The 18,680-nt window shown below is 31.9% G+C and overlaps 1 protein-coding gene across 11 annotated transcripts in view; it reads right to left on the bottom strand.

Annotated features, from left to right (window-relative positions):
* The window catches only part of METTL25 (methyltransferase like 25), a gene marked incomplete at its 5' end in the record, with an annotated part of 198,840 nt that overhangs the window by 145,159 nt on the left and 35,001 nt on the right, over positions 1-18,680 (bottom strand). For 10 of the 11 annotated variants that reach the window (XR_013764290.1, XM_079143063.1, XM_079143065.1 and 7 more), the window contains 2 exons: positions 2,348-2,377; positions 6,348-6,442. Coding sequence is in view for 10 of the 11 variants with exons in the window: in XM_079143063.1 (XP_078999189.1) it covers positions 2,348-2,377; positions 6,348-6,442 (125 nt within the window). Of the gene's footprint in view, positions 1-2,347; positions 2,378-6,347; positions 6,443-8,356; positions 10,684-12,764; positions 12,843-18,680 lie in introns of those variants that run through there. The other variant, XM_079143066.1, reaches the window with a different exon arrangement.

The following is an 18,680-nucleotide window of genomic DNA, read 5'->3' as shown; positions in this document are numbered from 1 at the left end:
CACCTAATCTTGAAATGTTCTATTGAAATTCAAGGCATTTTGCTAAATCTACTATTGCATGAACTGAAATATTCTTTGTACTATAAATTGCTTACAAAATTCTTAGCTTTCTGTTTGATAACCTACAATACATGAGAACTTTGATTTTATATGAAATACCTAAAAATAATTTAACAATTCTTTATCATGCCTTTGAGAAAAATCATATAAAATGGTATCAACATAATTTATAAAAAAAGTATATATTTTTATGAAAAACTGTAGAATGGCAAAAGATTAAGAAATGCATTTTAAGCAAGAGAGTATACACAAATGTAATGCACAAAGAAATGCAAACAGGATAGGATAAATCATCACTTCCAAATTTACCCTGAGTAAATAAAGGCTTTATAGCTTTCCTAAAGAAAAAGAAGAGTTATGCAGTGCCTTTAAATGCACATTCCTAGCATAACTAGGACTATCCATCCTGGTAAATGCAGATGAGGGTGAGTGGGAAGGGAGTCAACATTTCTTAAGCAGCCTGATTATTCCAGAAAAAAGCTGAAAGTAGCCCAGAGTTTATGTTCTTTCCCTCACAAGTGATAAATCTACTTAACGCTTTTAATGCATTTTAAAAATGGGAGGAAACAAAAAGTGTACACTCTTAAAGCATACGTATCAGAGATGCACTTTACAGATCTAGTAGAAGAGGTAATAAGCTAGAAGTAAGGTCTTTGTAATTAATTAAGGAAGCTAGATCACAATTTAAATGCTGCTGTGTAGCAAGTTCACATATAAATTTGGCAAAATAACCAACTCGTAAGGTTGACTGGAAGCATGAGCAAACACTTGGAAAATTAAAAACACCACACCATTGGAGCATTATGATAATAAAAGTTCTTTTTTTCTAATCCATAGGGAACCACTAAGGTGGTATGTAGTGTAGTAGTTAAAGGCATGAAATCCAGAGTGAGAAAGAAATTCAAATTTCAGCATTAACTACTTTTCAATTTCCTCATGTGTATCCTGGGAAAATAACAGCACATATTTCATAGTTCTATTTATTTACTACCTTAATAGATGCGAAGATCTATGAACAGTACTTTGGTAAGCACTGTATAAGATTTAACTTATTTTCATTATTAAAATTATTATTAATCAAAAGAGTTGACATTTACTTTGCACTTACTATGTGCTAGCCAAGTTTTAACCATGTCACATCCTTCATTTATTTAACTGTAATAATACTATGAGCAAAATATTAATAGTATTATTGTCACTCTTCTTATTTCACAAAGAAAATAAAGCACAGAGAAATTATGATGTCAATGTCCAAGGCCATTAAACTTGTTAGTGATGAAGACAGGATGCAAAACAGTAGTCTAAGACTAAAATCCACACACTTAATAAATTCTAAAAATTGATAAAAAATGATGACTTTGAAAATACCAGTTTTTATCAATTTTCAGATAGGCACATTAATACATTTAAAAACAACAACCACAACAACACACAATATTTATCAAGGTTGTTCACCTAGAGTAAGCACGCAGTTTATATTAGTAATTACTATGACACTTGTTATTGCTATTATTATTTTAAAATTATTAATTTTAAAAATTCAAATTGATATTATAAATGTTCATTGAAAAGAAGCAAAAAAGGGATCTCCAAAATTTAGGTCCAATAAAAATAATTTTGTGATAAGCTTTTAAAAACCTTTAAAAATATTCCTAATATACTTCACAGATACATGGTAGAATAATGCAATTATGTGAATATTTGGGGGAGAGAGTAAACTTTTATTTATACTTGCAAAACCATATGACTGTTGCAACTAATGACTGAGTCACTAAAATAAAAGTCATCAACTAACTGACACACTTGATTTGGATTACAAATAAAGAATACACAGAATGTTATATTCCTTGTTTATCTTTTTTTGTGTGTGTGGTGCTGGAGATTGAACCCAGGGCCTTGTTCATGCAAGGCAGGTACTTCACCAACTGAGCTATATCCCCAGCACCCCTTATTTATCTTTGCTTGAACTAAGCCTATAAATACCTGGTCAGTCAGCAATAACATGTCTTCAGAAATAGTTATGGGTCATTTAATTTAATATGAAGAAATGAGAGATTAGCATAGAGAATGAAGGGGAAATTTTCCTAAAAATTCAATTTACTTTTGGAAAGTTCACTTGTAAAGTAAATGTATAGAACCTGTATAGCTTTGAATACATTGTGTTGACAAGAGGATATTTATGAAAATTCATCAGGTTTTAAATTCATCAGCAGGTCAAGTATGAAGAGGGCTTGAAAGAAAAACTACAGTGTTCATAAACTGGATTTAAGTAAACACTCTCACTTACCCCTTGGCCAAGTGCAACCCGCTCCAATGCCTTTAAGGAGAAAAAACAAGACAAGGACCTTTGATATATTTAGTCTTACTTTGTAAGATTTATAAAGTTACAAATACACTGTATAAGGGTTTGTAAAAGTGACATTTAAAAGGATGAATTAAATGATAAAATGTAAGTTAACACAATTAAAAGTGCTAATTTCATTAAAAAGTTAACTAGTATACTTATATAATTTAAGACTATTTTATAATGGGTGTGTGTTGTATATATAAACACATACATACTCCAATTATACAACCTGAATTTCAGAAGCGACTAGGAAACAGGAAAGGAACGAAACTGTGTAGTCTTCCCTCATTTTTAGTGTAGCTAAACAATCAACTAAATCCAAGTTGCTAGTATGTATACACAGAGAAACACAGACATATTTACATACTATTTAACGTATTTCTTAGAATTTTTAATGATCATATAATTTCATCTTTTAGCAAACAAAAATGAACAGATTATGGTTGATAGCTTATTTTATTTTTTTAGAAAACTATGTTTATTTTTGGTCTGCATGTTGTGCAAATTCAAATCATACATGCAGATGATCAAGTGTCAAGAAGAGAAAGCACTATAACACATATTTTTATAATCTTATATGTATTGGATTTTACATTTATAGTAGTTGATCTATAGCAATTTTACAAAATGTTTCCTAACATTTCTAATAAAATCTCATAATCCAACATATATGAAACATATATGAAAGACTTGTCATAATTTAAATATGGAATAGGATATTCTGAAACTTTAATTTTTTCTAGACATATATTTTCATATTTCCAGTTTTTATAACTAAATTAGAATTTTAAAATTTAAATTAAATTTTATTTTTGAAATATTAATTAGCAAATATCCCAATCATAAAGAAGGTAGTAAATATATAATGGATCTGCATATACAAGCTACTCAAATATTAGACAGTCATGCTTTAGGTTTTTAGGTTTTCATAAATAAGTTTTTTTAGATATAGCTGAAGCATATACTGTTAAAAGATAATTGCAACTTATTTTGTGTAAGGGCAATTTTTGCAGATTTATAAGGTCCAAGACAAGGTAAGTAACTTGCCTCAAGTTGTATACCTAGTTAGCAAATGAGCAGGAACTTTCTCCTGCTTTATTTCTTATGTCCTCCCCTACTAGGTAGATTTAGTGGTACAAAAAGAATTTTGGATGAAAATGTTTCACCAAAATTGTTCTGAAAATTACATAACAAATGTTCTTGAAGGATAGGATACTGTGTAAGTACTTGATGCTTACACGAAGGACACCTTCACTGAACATTTAGAGTCAAACAGAAAGCTATGAACACAGCAGATATTTATAACATAATTTTCACATGAAGTTAAGCAGCAACTGGCCCAGAACAAATTAATCACTGAAGATACAATGAGTTTTCATTTATAGTACTGGTTGTGGTAATTTTCAGATTTGATCTTTGTTATGAATTTTTCTAAAGGCTAAAGAAAAAGAAGAATTTTCAAAAAGAAATTATTTGGTATCAAATAATTAAAATTAAAGTATAAACAGAATGACTTTTGGTATACGGTACTGATGAACTTATTTTAGAAATACAAATGATACATTTCCATTACATAATAGAAGATAGGTAATAAGTTTCTAGTAAACATTAATATTGTTGTGCAATTAACAAAGGTAATGAAGAAAATATATCAAGGGTTCCTTTCATACCAATCTAGAATATTTTTACAGTTTTACTAGGTTTAAAAATATTGATGAGGTTGTTCTAATTTGATTAAAATTTTATTTCTGGCTAGTAACTTTATCTGTAAGTGTTCCTATAAAAGGCAAATTTTTAATAACCTCTAAAACTTTGAATATTTTTGGAAAATTTCAGTTATAGAGCAAAGATAAACCCAGAGAAACATTCCTTAAACTTTCCCAAGTTATTATGGAATTAGAAAAAGAAAGAAAAAGTTGTCAAGGTGAGCAAGGGAGCTGAATTCTGTGACAGACACTGATAAGGAGAACTTCTTGAGAGCATCATGGTCTGTAAATTCTTTATGTATGAGATTTATTTTTTAAAATTTTTTTCTTTAGTTCTTTATCCTGTTTTGTGAGTAAAAAATATTCTTTTATCTTTTTAAAGAACCTTAAGAGTTAATTTATTTTGAATAGTCTCCACTTCCTCCAAGTTGCCTTTCTTCAATTTTTACAAAATCTGATCTGTTTTTAATGTGGGACTTTCCTTAGACATCTAGTGATTCTGATGGTTTGTTGTTCATTACAATGGGTATACCATAAACCTGATTAATACATTGTGCTTATGTGTGAGTACTAGATTGTGGGCCTCTCCATAGAGGAATGATCTATTCTGTTTCATTGTAAAATACCGGATGCCAGTATCCTCAAGTATTTGGTCTTAGGATAGTCATACTCCCTAAAAAAGACTATTTTAGTATTTTTCCTGTAGGGTGTAAGCCTGGCTGTTAGCATTCCAGAAACTACACGGTTCCAAGAATGACCTGTCATTCTAACAAGATACTGAATAAGTATCACTTACACATAAAATAAAGGAACAAGACAAATTTTCAGAACAGTATTTCAGGTAGGGTTACATAGGAAAATAAGAGTATAAATAGATCTCTAGGCTATGTAATCTAGAACATTGGTATATTATTTCTCATGTTGCTATATAACTGTCATAGAGATTATGGGCCGTAAAAGAATTATTCTGTGGTTAGGCACTAAAACAGATTATCTAATCAACTATACTTAATGTAAAAGTTTATTGTATAAATTTAAGGTATGCAATATTTTGATAAACACATATCAAAATATTATTATAGATAAGCAATTTAAAATATCTGTTACCCATTAAAACCTTACTCTTATAAAATTTTCAAAATATAATATAATAGTATTAACTATAGTCCTCATGTTGTTATTTAGCTGTCTAGTTTAATCACCCTATATAACTACATTTTAAATTTCTGATGACAAAAAAATCCACTTACACTATTTAAATTGTTCCTGTATAAAACAACATTCCATCCTGAACAAAGAACACCATGTGTTAACAGTGTTCTGAATCTAAGGATGTTAGTCTAGTCAAACAAAATAGTTTTATTTAACTACAATGGCTATTTCGTGTCCCAGGTACAGTAGCATTTTTCTTATTCTATAAAAAATCAGAAGTGAAGGGTTATGGAAAATAATATTCCTAAAAGAGAGCTCTCCAAAGACAAATGGAGAGAGGTGCGGCTCAAGAGGAGGGAGGGGAAACTAGCCAAAGAACAATGGGCCCTGGGGGGAAAGGGGCAGAAACTGAATGCTGGGCCCTAAACCATGACCTTCCCCCATGGCTAATTAGTCCTAAACAGAAGCACAGCAAATACCAATGGGCAAGATTTGAGTACTCATCCCTGGGATCTGGGCTCATCTCCCTGGACAACACTCAGTTTCAATCTTTTTAAAAGTACCCTCCTAAATTAAAGTCTTAACCTGTTCAACTAGCCCCTGACTGTCAAAACTGCACGTACACAGCTCCCAATGATTATATCATTGTACCCTATAAAACCAAAAACATTCTATAATTAATGGCCATTTTCCCATTCGGAAAATGGGCCTGAATGGTGTCCGAATCTGTGAAGGAATAAAGGCTTCTTTGAATCTGTTGAGGTCTGCTGCCCATCCTTTTGTGCTTATAAGAATAAAAGACTTTTTGTAATCAAACATGAAGACATTAAATGGCTGTGTATAAAGTACTGAACTGATTCTGTGTTTAAGAGCTGGTAGTTGGTACATTTTACACAGTAATTAATTACATACAAACATGTTATGTCAATGCCAGAAGAACAAATCATTTTTCTCATCGCAATATATAAAAGCACTAATGTTGATGCTCTAGAAATTTCAGCATTTAACATATATTAGCCAAAAATAATAAATTTTGCGACATCTGGATAAACCTCTTATTCTAGGAAAAAATACAAACATACCAAACAAGCTGACATTCTGGCATTACGACCACAGCACCATTTCTCTTCCTTTAAATAGTGGCACATTGGAAATCCCCACTTTTCTTGTGTACATTCTGCAGATGAGGGGAAAATATGGATATTTAAATAAAATTCTTCCTCTTTCAGTTAAAGTAAATAATCTATTAAGAAAGCAAATCATTCATTGAGAAAGTCAAACAGTTGTTAAACATGGAAGTGATGATGTTTAACAGTTCATTCCAGTTTGTAAACTGAAAGCATATTAATGTTATGAAAATAGTATTTGCTCAAAAACAGCTGCTTTGTGTTTAAGCTCCAGGTCCCATACCAACCAATTTGCCAAAAGTATTTCTCTAAGATTTAGTGCAAGAATTTAAAATGCAAATCTGATGTAAATGTAGGAGGTAACTCATGAAATACTAGACATTTATTGTGATCTGACTCTGAAGTTTGTCAACTTATGTAGGATAATATGAATTCATTCCTAACAATATTGAAGCTTTTTTTTTTTTTTTTTTTTTTGCCACTATGACCACTTTTCAAAAAAAAGAACATGTTCTTGCTTAATCACATATTAAACTCCCCAACTTGGAGTTACTACACATTCAACTGCTCATGTTCAAATCCCTCATTTTATAAGATCCACAGGATATTTAAAAAGGAAAAAAAAAAAAAAAAAAAAGACCAATTTCTTAAAGTCTGGAAAATAGATTTGAATTTCATAAAAACTATGGCAATTAAAAGAAAACTAAGACAAATATAAATTACTATTAGGTTAAAAAAACAAAACTAAACTTGAAAACAGGACAACTCTTTAAAAAGTGTAACCGAGGTAGAGTTCACTAAATAAACTTCTGCACTCTGAAGGATCAAATGACTTGATTAAAAGAAAGTTTAAATTCATTTTATTCACTTATATTATGGGCTGGAGATGGAACTCATGGCCCTGTGCATGCTAGCCAAGTATTACCTCTGAGCTACATCCCATTCCCAAAGTTTAAATTTTATGCAGTTCATAGTCTGTGAAAGCAGTTTCTTTCAGGCATTAAATTAGAATTTATAATAGCCTCTACTGTTAATCATTTGAAAACTGGGCACCCCCCAGAATATAAATAATGATCATACTACTATTTATATATAACTTAATATTGAGAGACACTCATGTAAGTATTTAAATGTATTAACTTGCTCTAGTCCCTGCAGCAATCCTATGAAGCAGGTACACAATTATTTTCATGTTTCTGATAGGGAAACACAGCACAGGCAGGTTAAGAAAATCGCCTAATTTACACATCGAGCACACGAGAGACCTAAAATTTAAACCTGGAAATCTAACTCTGGGACCCATGCTCTTAACTACCAAGCTACATAAATGTATGTTCACAAATAATTTCACTTATTATAACTGCACAGGACTCAGAGTCCTGGAAGCCTACACAGGTCCTAGGAACTCTGGGTTACTTTTATTTTCAAAATGATTTGAAACAGTGGTTTGAATTTTACTCAAGGTTTTATGACTTAATTAGGTGACCTGATTATTGCTAAATGAAAGTGTTACTACAGCAAGTACTTACTGTAAAGAGTGAGGGGCTGGAGAGATGAGATCCTGCCCACGTCCTATATGGGCGAGGGAACAGGTAGCCAAGGGAGGTGTGGAATGGCTGTGAAATAAAAGCTAGGAAAGTAGTATTATGAAATACATACAGAAAGCCAGAATTATTTTAGAAGCCGGGGCAAGACAGACTGAGTAGATCAATGGGATCTGACTCTAACAGAGAAAAAGTCCATGCTTGGTTTATTTATAACAGTACAGACCAAAGGGGCTCCATAGGGAGCTTCTTCATGAAAAGCAGGATGGGGTGAGGGTAAATAAGTTGTTTGTTGCCTGGAAGATTGCACCCATCTCTGGAGGCTGTGTTTGAACTTGGAGCTGTGAGCAAGGTCAGGGCACTAGCCTGATGGGCTTTCTTGAATGGGGGATTTCATGGAGTTCCCAGAAAAGTAGCTCCCCTGCCTTGGCTCAAACAATGTCCATAGTTCACACAAGGGCTCCCAACAATGAGAGTGTGCTATTTTATCTAGTGGTTAGAAAAAGAACCAACCAATAAAACAGCTAGTTTTCCAACCCCAAATCCATCCTATTCTTGTTCTTTGTAGTAACAGATTACTCAGCTGTCCACATTAAAGACTGAAATTCTCAGTGTCCCGTGCAGTTATTACAATAGCTACAAGACTAAATTTTGGTCAATTGAATGTGGGTAGAAATGATGTGAATAAGTAAATTCTACGTCACATGCTTATTGGGGAGTGATGCTCTTTCTCCTCTTCTCTCCCCATTCCTTTAAATGTCATTTTTTCTCTGAATATGGTTGTGGTTGTAGGCCCACTAGGAGAATAGAAAAATGAAACAGTAGAATCCTGGGTTCTTATAAGACTTGGGTTGGTAGACAGCTTCCACACCCACTTTAATTGTCTACTTCTGAACTGAAACAGAAATATCCCTCTGTCTTAAGTCACTATTGCCTTGGTTCTGAACCTATTAGCTCAGCACTCTTAGAATATAGCAAATTTTGTACATCACACTGAAATAAACAGATGATGCTCAGAGGCAAAACCCAGGAGATGAAGGAAACACTATCACAGGACCATTCACATACAACAACAGTTGAATAATTCTCTCATAATTAATGCAAGTCCCTTTTGAGGATCTGATGTTTGAATAGAGATTAAAATTAAATGAGGAATCAAGTCAAGACAATACAGTCCACTCTGTATCCTTGTGCTCTATATCCAATCACCAATCAAAAAAAAAAAAAGATATATATATATATATGCCCTGTGCTCTATATCCAATTGCTAATAAAAAAATACATACATATGTAAACACATGAAAAACTGAGTCTGTGCTGAACATGTACTGACTTTTCTTTCATGTCATTGTCCCTAAAAAATACACTATAACAACTATATACGTGACATTTATATTTTATTAGGCATTATCTGCAACCAGTAAGGGATGATATATGTAGATTATATGCATATATTATACTGTTTTTTATAAGGAGATTGAATATCTGCAGATTTTGGTAGTTTCTAGGAGCCTCTGAACCAAATCCCTGCAGAAACTAAGGGATAACTATATAAAAGGATGATTAATAAAACAAAAAACCAAAAACCACTAAGCTTATAATAAACAATACACGCTCTCCAAAAACAACAGAATATCTTAACAATTCAAAATAACTGCATAACAATTTCTCAACTTCTTCCAATATCCAAACTAAAGACCTAAAAAGCAAAAAGCTAGCTTGTCATACTGGAAAAGAGAAGATGACAAACAACTTATTGCAGAACATGAAACAAATTTTACTAGAAACAAAACAAAATCAAAAAACAATGGATCTATAATGAAAGTTACATTTAGTGGACCATAAACTCCATTGCAATTTACCTTAGGTTTCCATGGGAGAGAGAATAAAACCAAACAAACATGTCTACTTCCCTGAAAAAAGTAGAAAGATACTCCTGGAGCAAAAAAGCTAAAGAAAACTTGAGCTGAAAAAATATATTATGTAACATTAGATTAAAAGATATAGTATTTCTGAAAAATGCATTACACTGGAAGGGGTATATCACTTGCAGAAAAAAAATATAACATTAGAAATCCACAGCCAAGTTATTTTCAAATTCTTGACTTGCTTGCAGAAAACTATGCGATATAGCAATTATCTCTAGCTGTAAGCTATAAACCATTATGTTTCAGGGGTGATTTCTTAGACAACTTTAGGTAACAAATGCAGCCAAGAAGTAGCAATGAGGAGTGAGGAGGTAATTATCCCATACAAGAGATGTAGACAGAAAAATCTACTCTTTGGGAAGTATGGGAATATTTTTCTTTTGTGAGGGATTAAAAAAGAAAACAAATGACCTTTCAGAGATGCTGCTGCAGACATAGACAATTTTGGTAATGAATGAATGAATTCTAGAGGCTGTAGTAGCACTTTGGAATTGGAGAGAAGTGGAAAACACAGACAAAATAAAGGGCATATACAGATTCATTTGATTAGCATCCTGAAAATAAGGAATGGGCTATGAGACTTGGGGTGGCGGCTGACATGTACAGAGATAAGAGGCATGATGGGATTACTTTTCTGAGTCCCTACAGGGACAGTAGTGAAGCTAGGAGTGTTGTAACAGTAGGAAGAGAGGGGAGGGAATTTTTCTAATGGAATGATAGAGTGTTCTGGACTTTCCAAATCCAAGTTCTCACTTCTGGTGATGAAGACACAGACCTTTAGAGACACACAGAATCCCTTCATTTTGCAGATGATACAGCCTAGGACAAGGGAAGAGAGCAGTTCCATTTGAAACACATTCAGTTATCACTGAAGAAATGGAGGTTAGTAAAGAACGGTCTTACTTCAGGTATGTTTCCTGACTTGTACTGATAAAATTGAGGATGCTGGAGTTAGGGTTATGTTCTTCCTTACAGCTTGTAAAGCTACTATTTACCATCAGTGATTAACACATGGCAGACACCCAATAAATATTTCATATACAAATGGAAAAAGTAAAATTCTTAGGAATAAACCAAATTAAAGCTGGGCAAGAAAAGAATCAGATGAATGGAGGGCTATTTATGTTACAAAAGGAAACGTAAATCACAATGACATAAGATCTCAACACTGATTTATAAATACAATTCTTGCCAATCAAAATCTCAAAGGATTTTTATGGACAGTAACAATCTGATTCTAAAATTTGTTTTCAAGAACAAATGCATGAGAACCTAAGAAAATTCTGAAAAACAAGAAATTTGGGAGATGCTTTTCCAGATTTCAAAAGTTCCAATAAATGAGTAATTAAAACTGTATGGTATTATTTTAGGAATAAACATATTAAGGAACTAGAATATATTCCAAAATACAATGTATGAAAAGGGAGCCATTTCCTATTATTGTGAGGAACCACTGACTATTCATAAACAATATTTAGAAAAATATTAAATTAGTTATTTCTCAAACCATAAACAAAACAAACCCAGATGTATTATGAAATTAGATAAAATGAAAATTATAAAAGTCAGAGGAAAACATTTTAAAATACATCACAACAGGAAAGGCTAAACAGAATGTAGTTCACTTATTTCATGGAATATTTGTATGTAAAATGAATTACATGTGTGTATATGTATACATATGTGGGTAATAAATATATATTTATTTACATACACACAAAAACCATGAGATTTACACAACATATTGCTAAATAAAAGGACATTGTTCTATCTTATCAGATTATCGTGCTGTTCTCATTTCTTTTCAATTTCCTTTGAAATGTTCTTTAAGTTCAGACTATTTGCTTCCTTTTTAAATTCTCTGTACTCCCTAATTAATTTCATTTAGATTAGGATTTAAATAACATCTGTATGTTAGTAATTCACAGATTTATCAATCTTTAAGATTTGTCCTTAGAAATCCAAAATCGTTATCCAACTGAAAAAAGAACTTTCATATTTGAATTTCTAAATGACATGTCAAACTCAAGCTGCCTCAAAATGAAAAATTTCAATCTCAGTTCTATTTCTATAGTCATATCCAGCTCAGCAAATGACAACTCCATATTTCCATTGATTTATACTTTGCTTCTCTCATATCTCCAGATATTTTGACAATAAAATCTTCTTGGAAAACTTAATAATATATCCAGAATTTAATCATTTCTCCTAATGCTCCCTTCTCCAGTCTTATATCAGCTCTTATCTGGATTACAGTAATAGCTCCTCAAGGAATCTACTTCCTTCTGGTCTTGACACTTTGCATTGAGATAGCAGTCTCTTTGATGTAACTTAAAAATATTCAAGCAAACCTTGTCTCAGGGCTTTTTACTTATTACTCCCTCTGTATGGACCACTGAATCTCTAAGATAACTGCATGGTTTGCTCCTTTATCATTCACCAGGCTGCTCAGATGTTATCTTAACAATAAGGTCTTTTCTGGTTATGCTATATAAATAAATAACATCCCTCCAATCTCATTCATTTTATATTCCTCCATGGTACCTATCATCATCTAATATACTATTTATTTGTTAATATACTCTTCTATCTCTACCCCAGAATGTAAATGACATGAAAACAGGAAATTTTCCACCTTTAGTTCAAAAGTATCTTCTATAGTGTGCTGTGGACACTTGATAAATATTTGTTTAAAGAACAGATAAATGAATGATTACTTTTGGTTTGATTACTTTTGCTAAAAAAACCCTAAACACTTGTATAAGTACATATTTGTATATGTACATGTAGAGAAAGAAATGTGCAAAGACAATGTCATTGTCAATGCCAAGTTTTTACTGGTATGTTTGTATACTATCAGAATTTATTTTATAATAAGAATATATGTATGTATTACTTACATTTGAGGTCATTCAGTTTAAAATTGTATATTAAATTTTTTTTTATATGGCATATACCTATGTCAATTTTGTAATGCTCTGTAACAAAAAGATAAAATTTGGTAGGCATCTTTAACAGTCTTCCACAAAATAATACTTTTTTTTTAAAAGGTCAGGTATATATTATTTAACAATTCTTTTACCTTGTTTGTAAAATTTAGTCTTTATTCTGTGTTATTCTCTTTAATGATTCACTCAGATTCCTTAGACTTCTTTTGAAATTGTCCTCCAAGGGTATTTGAAGAATTGCATGTATGACTGACATGCTCCTAAGTAAACATGACATCTCTGTTTTAGTTGTAAGTTTAAAATCTAATTTTCCTCCTAAGAGTTTGACAGTTTGAAAATTAGCATCAGTCTATAGGCCAATTCTATGAGAATTTCTTGATTTTCATTTCAGCTTTTCCCCCCAAAATCAACTGAATCATTTCAGTTTTTAAACGAAGTCAAATGTATATGGCATTCAAAATACTACTTGAGGATAAATATAGTATCAAACTGACAAGATTTCCGAAGTTCTAATAGCTTACTGGTTTCTCAAATATATTAAACAAAAAATATAATTAAATGATTGTATAAATCACATCTATACTCTTCAGCATTAATCGTGATCATACTAAAACGAAGAATAAGTTTTTTTAAATAGCATAACCAGAAAGAAATAAATAGCTAATTCAAAAGCAGGCAAGTTCTAAAAATTGCCCTATCTACTTAAAATAATTAGAAACAACATGAATGTAAAAGTTTGGCAACTTAAAAAGTTTATATGTAGATGCTAACCATGGGGATGATTCAAGTTATAAATGAAGTACTAGAGAAAAATCCAAGAATTCAAAGATATTTAAAGAAAATTATAGAACAATGATCACACACGCATGTCAATTGATTCATACTATAAATATTTACTGAGTCCCTACAGATTCTCTTTTCCTGTCTTCACTAGAATGCAGCTTTAATTTAAGTAACTTGAGATATAGATTCCATAAATGGGCTTTTGCTTCACAAAAGATTCTAAAGGATATAGCTGGTAATGGCAAAATAGTAATTTTATTACTGCAGAAATATTAAAAGAATAATTATTTCTGATTGTTTCTAATTGTTTCCTTCTAGACCATGTCAAGTGTAATTAATATTATGCATCAACTTGACTATGCCACAGGATGTACTAGTATCTGGTAAAAAAAAAAAAAAATTGTTTCTGGGTGTGTCTATAAGGAAGTTTGGAGTAGAGAGTGGCATTTGAATTGGTAGAGTGAGTAAACTAGACTGATCTCCCCAGTAGGCATCATCTAATCCACTATAAAGGTGAAGAAGGTTGATTTTTCTCCCTCTCTACCTGGTTGCTTGAGCTGACACATCTGTTTTTTCCTGTCTTTGAACTGAACTTAGACAATTGTCACTCCTGGACTCAGACTGGAAAGAACATTACTAGTTTTCCTGGGTCTCCAGCCCTCATAAGAGAGACATCTCACCCCAATTTTCAGTTCTGTTATATAATCAATGTTTTTAATATTTCACTTATCCCTTGGTTAAGAGCACAAGTTGGATATATAATTTCATGGTATTCATGTAAATTATAGTGTATGTACAAAAGAAGGTAAAAAACCCAGTAAAAAGACAGACACATTACTTAAATACAGTCATACCTACATTAAAACAGCTTATAAATAAATCAATCAAGATACTACTCTCTTGGTATTTTTATGCATGACTATAGAATGGCAAAGTCCAGGTGCTAAAAAAAAAAATACTGTGTTGGTTTGGTAAACACTGTGATAGCCACAAACCAATGAAGTTTCTCACTGTTTATGACAGGCTTGCTTTGTTGTTAAGTCTCTGCTTTTGATAAAATAAGTTATATTGAGACATATATGGAACACCTGAAACATCTTTGTAAGAGTATTATGGATCATGTAACCTCATTCCTATGAAAATTTCAGACTGACAATGAAGGAAATTTAAACAACTTGCATATAATTCATTACCATGGGAAAAAAGAAATTTAAAAGCAGTATATATTGTTATCAAAATATGTTTTGAAGGTATTTGCTCTATAGTATCCAAATTCAGATTACAAACGAGTAAACTGTAAACTATTTTTTAAAAGCCTGCTTTATATATTATAAAATCACAATCAACTCTGTGAATTTTTATCAGCTTTGCTTTCATATTACTTTATATTCAAAGCACAATAAATTCTCTTTACTACTTATTTTAAGTTGATATATTAATTTCTATTTTAAACTTAATCACATTCTTGGCTACTTTTATTTACCATGAACGCAAAGAGAACTTATGCTGAACAAATCCAATACGTATGAGCTTCAAAAATCACTTTATATTCATCACAAAAAAAAAAAAAAATGAGGTACAAATTAAATAAAGAGAGGAGCAAACTGCATTAAAGATCCATTTCTAAATACTGCTAGGCAGCAAAACGGTGCCTCAGGGCAAAAATAAAATCAGTGCCAACATTCAAGGAAACAGAGCTAACGGAAGATCAGATACAGCTGTCAGTGTGCAGTAACTGTACAAAGAACGCTAAGTACATCTAGAAACCTCTATTCATCCCATATTAATTGGCAAGAATTTTTCTGTGACATAGTTTCAGGCATTGAAAAGTAATGTGATATTGTAACAAAAACTTATAAACAGCTAAATCTACCAAGTTGGCAGCAGAATCTATTTATCTACTCTAAGACTGAAAAGTGTAATACCCTAAAATAGCTACCGTCAAAACTTCTTTTCATGCTGATAGGACCTGAATGAATAGTTTCTCAATGAATTACTTAATTAGCTAATAAACTGTAAATATTAATAATTAAGAAAATGAAAATTTAAACATGTACTTGTCATGAATTATTATTACATAGTTTTAGTTCTTAAAAGTCAGACACAAAACACTCTGGGAAGTATAACAACATTAATGGCCATTAGTATACACAGATTTAAAGTGTACTTTTCAAAAACTTCACATTATCATCCAAATGCAGAATCATAGCAGTAAAGCAGAATATTTGTTTATACAAAGCCAATATAATTGAGAAAAAACTAAGTTGAAATATTTTGATAAGTGAGGTTCTGTTTAAGCAATAGGCATGTTTTGGAAAGCTTAATTCAAGTCACAGAACTTCATTAGAGTCATAAGAGACAGACAATCTAATTTAATCCTTCTCTTGTTTCACTAATTTTATGGATAACCCACAATGGCTAATTAACTTATCCAAAGCTGCAGAGACAGAACAAGAATTCCAGTCAGTCAAAGGATCTCTTCTGTAGATATTTAGCAGTCATCATTTTTACCTATGCTTCTAATATATCTTATTATATAACTCTAATATCACACTGTGGGAGATAAATCACATAATATACAATATAAATATACATCACATGTATATTATGGTATCAGAGCACCTATCACTTTCTATTACTGTCTTATCTATAACAAAATCTACTATATACTATACATTTCTTTAAATCATTTCAATTGGATATTTCCAGCCTCTAGCAAAGTGGGCTATGAGTATGGAATTTGCTGAGTGTTTTCTAAATCTAAGCACAATTCTACACTAAAATGTGCAGTGATATTCTCATTGTACTCTGTTATTGTACTGAGTTCTATGCTCTCCTAATTTTAGAGTTCTCATTTTATTTTCACATTGGTTTCCAATTAGGAATTGCTAAAAATTTTTCATGCTCCAATCTCCAGATTCCTGATCAAGTATTGAAATGCCAAGAGTGTAATGAAAAGAAATGATTTAAAATATAATCACTATTGTTTTTAAGATTTTCTTCAAATTATGATTTTGAAATATCATCAATCATGTAACTTGATTTAAAGCTTTATTAAATTGCATGCTAAAATTCTTAGAGAAAATTCTAGTAATGAACATGTGATGCTACAGGCATCATGATGGATAAGCAAAGTAAAATATTTCCTTTTCAACTCAGAAGTTTACAATCTGGAAAATCCCTTTGAAATTCAACTGAGAAATTGAAGTTCTTATGTGAAAAGCTGGATGACTGAATAAGAAAAACTTAGGAAGATAAAAATATTTTTTCGTACTTTTCAAAATAAAGCAACTCATTCCTTTAACAAATATACACAACTTCTACATACTAGATATTAGGATGCTGAACACAGCACAGATAAAGTGATTTTCAGTCTAAATAAACAAATCCACTTACTTATGATAAATAAATTTAAGGAGCAATAATGCAGGTACAGGCAATGTACTGATGGAGCTAGCTCCTTGCTTGTTTTTAGTGGCTCCAGAAAAACCTGATTTTGTGCATGTCTTCCCAACTTAGCTTTTAGTGACATCAGATTGGTAGCTTCAAACTGGCCAACCTGGGTATATTTATACCACAGAAATCAGGAAATGCTATACATTAGGGTTTTTCTAAGAAACAACTATTAAAACACCATTCCACTACTGGCTACAACCCACTAATGTATTGTGAAGTCAATTTACTGGATTGTGAAGCACATTTTATAAAATTAAGAGAAAGGAATGGGGTAAAAATGTAAACCTGCATTGTTTTAAGACTACCTATTAAAGAATACATATTAACCAAAAAGAAAATGAGTAAGTAGTTTTTATTTTATTTTTTGGTACTGGGGATTGAACTCGGGACACTTCATCACTGAGCTACATCCCCAGCCCTATTTTGTATTTTATTTAGAAACAGGGTTTCGCTGAGTTGCTTCACTCCTTACTTTGTCTGAGACTAGCTTTGAACTTGCGATCCTCCTGCCTCAGCCTCCCAAGCCTCGGGATTACAGATGTGTGCCACCACACCTGGCGAGTAAGTAGTTTTTTGTAATAAAATTTATGTGTTAGTTTTAGATTTTTTCTCACTACACATATTAGGTAGTAACATAAAATGTATTTTTAAATATGGGCCTAAGTAAAAAAAAAGGTGATATCACCACTATAATTTTTATAAAAATGTTTTTCTTCCATGAGCATGTTTTACAACCTTTGTAGTCATCCACTGCTTTATGGTTAAAGATCACATGCTTGGGAAAGGAAATAAAAGCTTTGTAGTTAATAAGTGAATATCTGGAATTTCTTGTTACTTCTCAAGGAATACTGAAGAGAAAAATTTTAATTTATGATCACAAAAGAATCTGAGTGTGTGTAGATTTTGATAAATAAGACCTAAATTATGTCAACATATTTCTTCTCAAGATTTCTCACAGAATATCTTTAGTTTTAACCAGTGACAAATCAATTTTTTTTAATTTATAATTTTATTTCACAAGTCATTTCTGTTTGAAGTACAATCTGTATACTACATATTATGGTAACTGTTAGGAATTACAAGAAAAATATTAAAGACAAGCTTTTTGCTTTAGAGGAACTCAGAGTCCATGATGAGAGATGAACACTAAAGGAACCATGATTAAATAATGCAGTGGATGCCAGAGCACAAGAAAGTACAAAGAAATCATCTTCCCTCTCCTTATAAAGAGTTAGTGCTCTCATGTTACCTTGCTCAGACTCCAAATACAGGATACTAAAGAGCGGAGATAGGAAAGAAAGGAGGAAGGAGGATGTTATGGTTTGGATGTGAGGTGTTCTGCCAAAAGCTCACATGGGAGACAATGCAAGGAGTTTCAGAGGAGAAATGATTGGGTTGTGAGAGTCTTAACCCAATCAGTGATTTAATCCCCTGACAGGGATTAACTGAGTGGTAACTGAAGTGGTAGGGTGTGACTAGAGGAGGTGGGAATTGGGTATATACTTGGATCTGGCAAGTGGAGTCTCTCCTCTGCTTCCTGATGATGTGAGCTGCTTCTCTCTGCCACACTCTTCGGCCATGATGTTCTGCCTCACCTTGAGCCCTGAGGAATGCAGCTGGTCTTCTCTG

This window comes from Sciurus vulgaris (genome assembly GCF_902686455.1).
Source record: "Sciurus vulgaris genome assembly, chromosome: 5".
In the NCBI taxonomy this organism is placed as follows: Eukaryota; Metazoa; Chordata; class Mammalia; order Rodentia; family Sciuridae; genus Sciurus; species Sciurus vulgaris.
The sequence above is the reverse complement of the archived record's forward strand: the minus strand, read 5'-3'. Positions and strand labels throughout refer to the sequence as shown.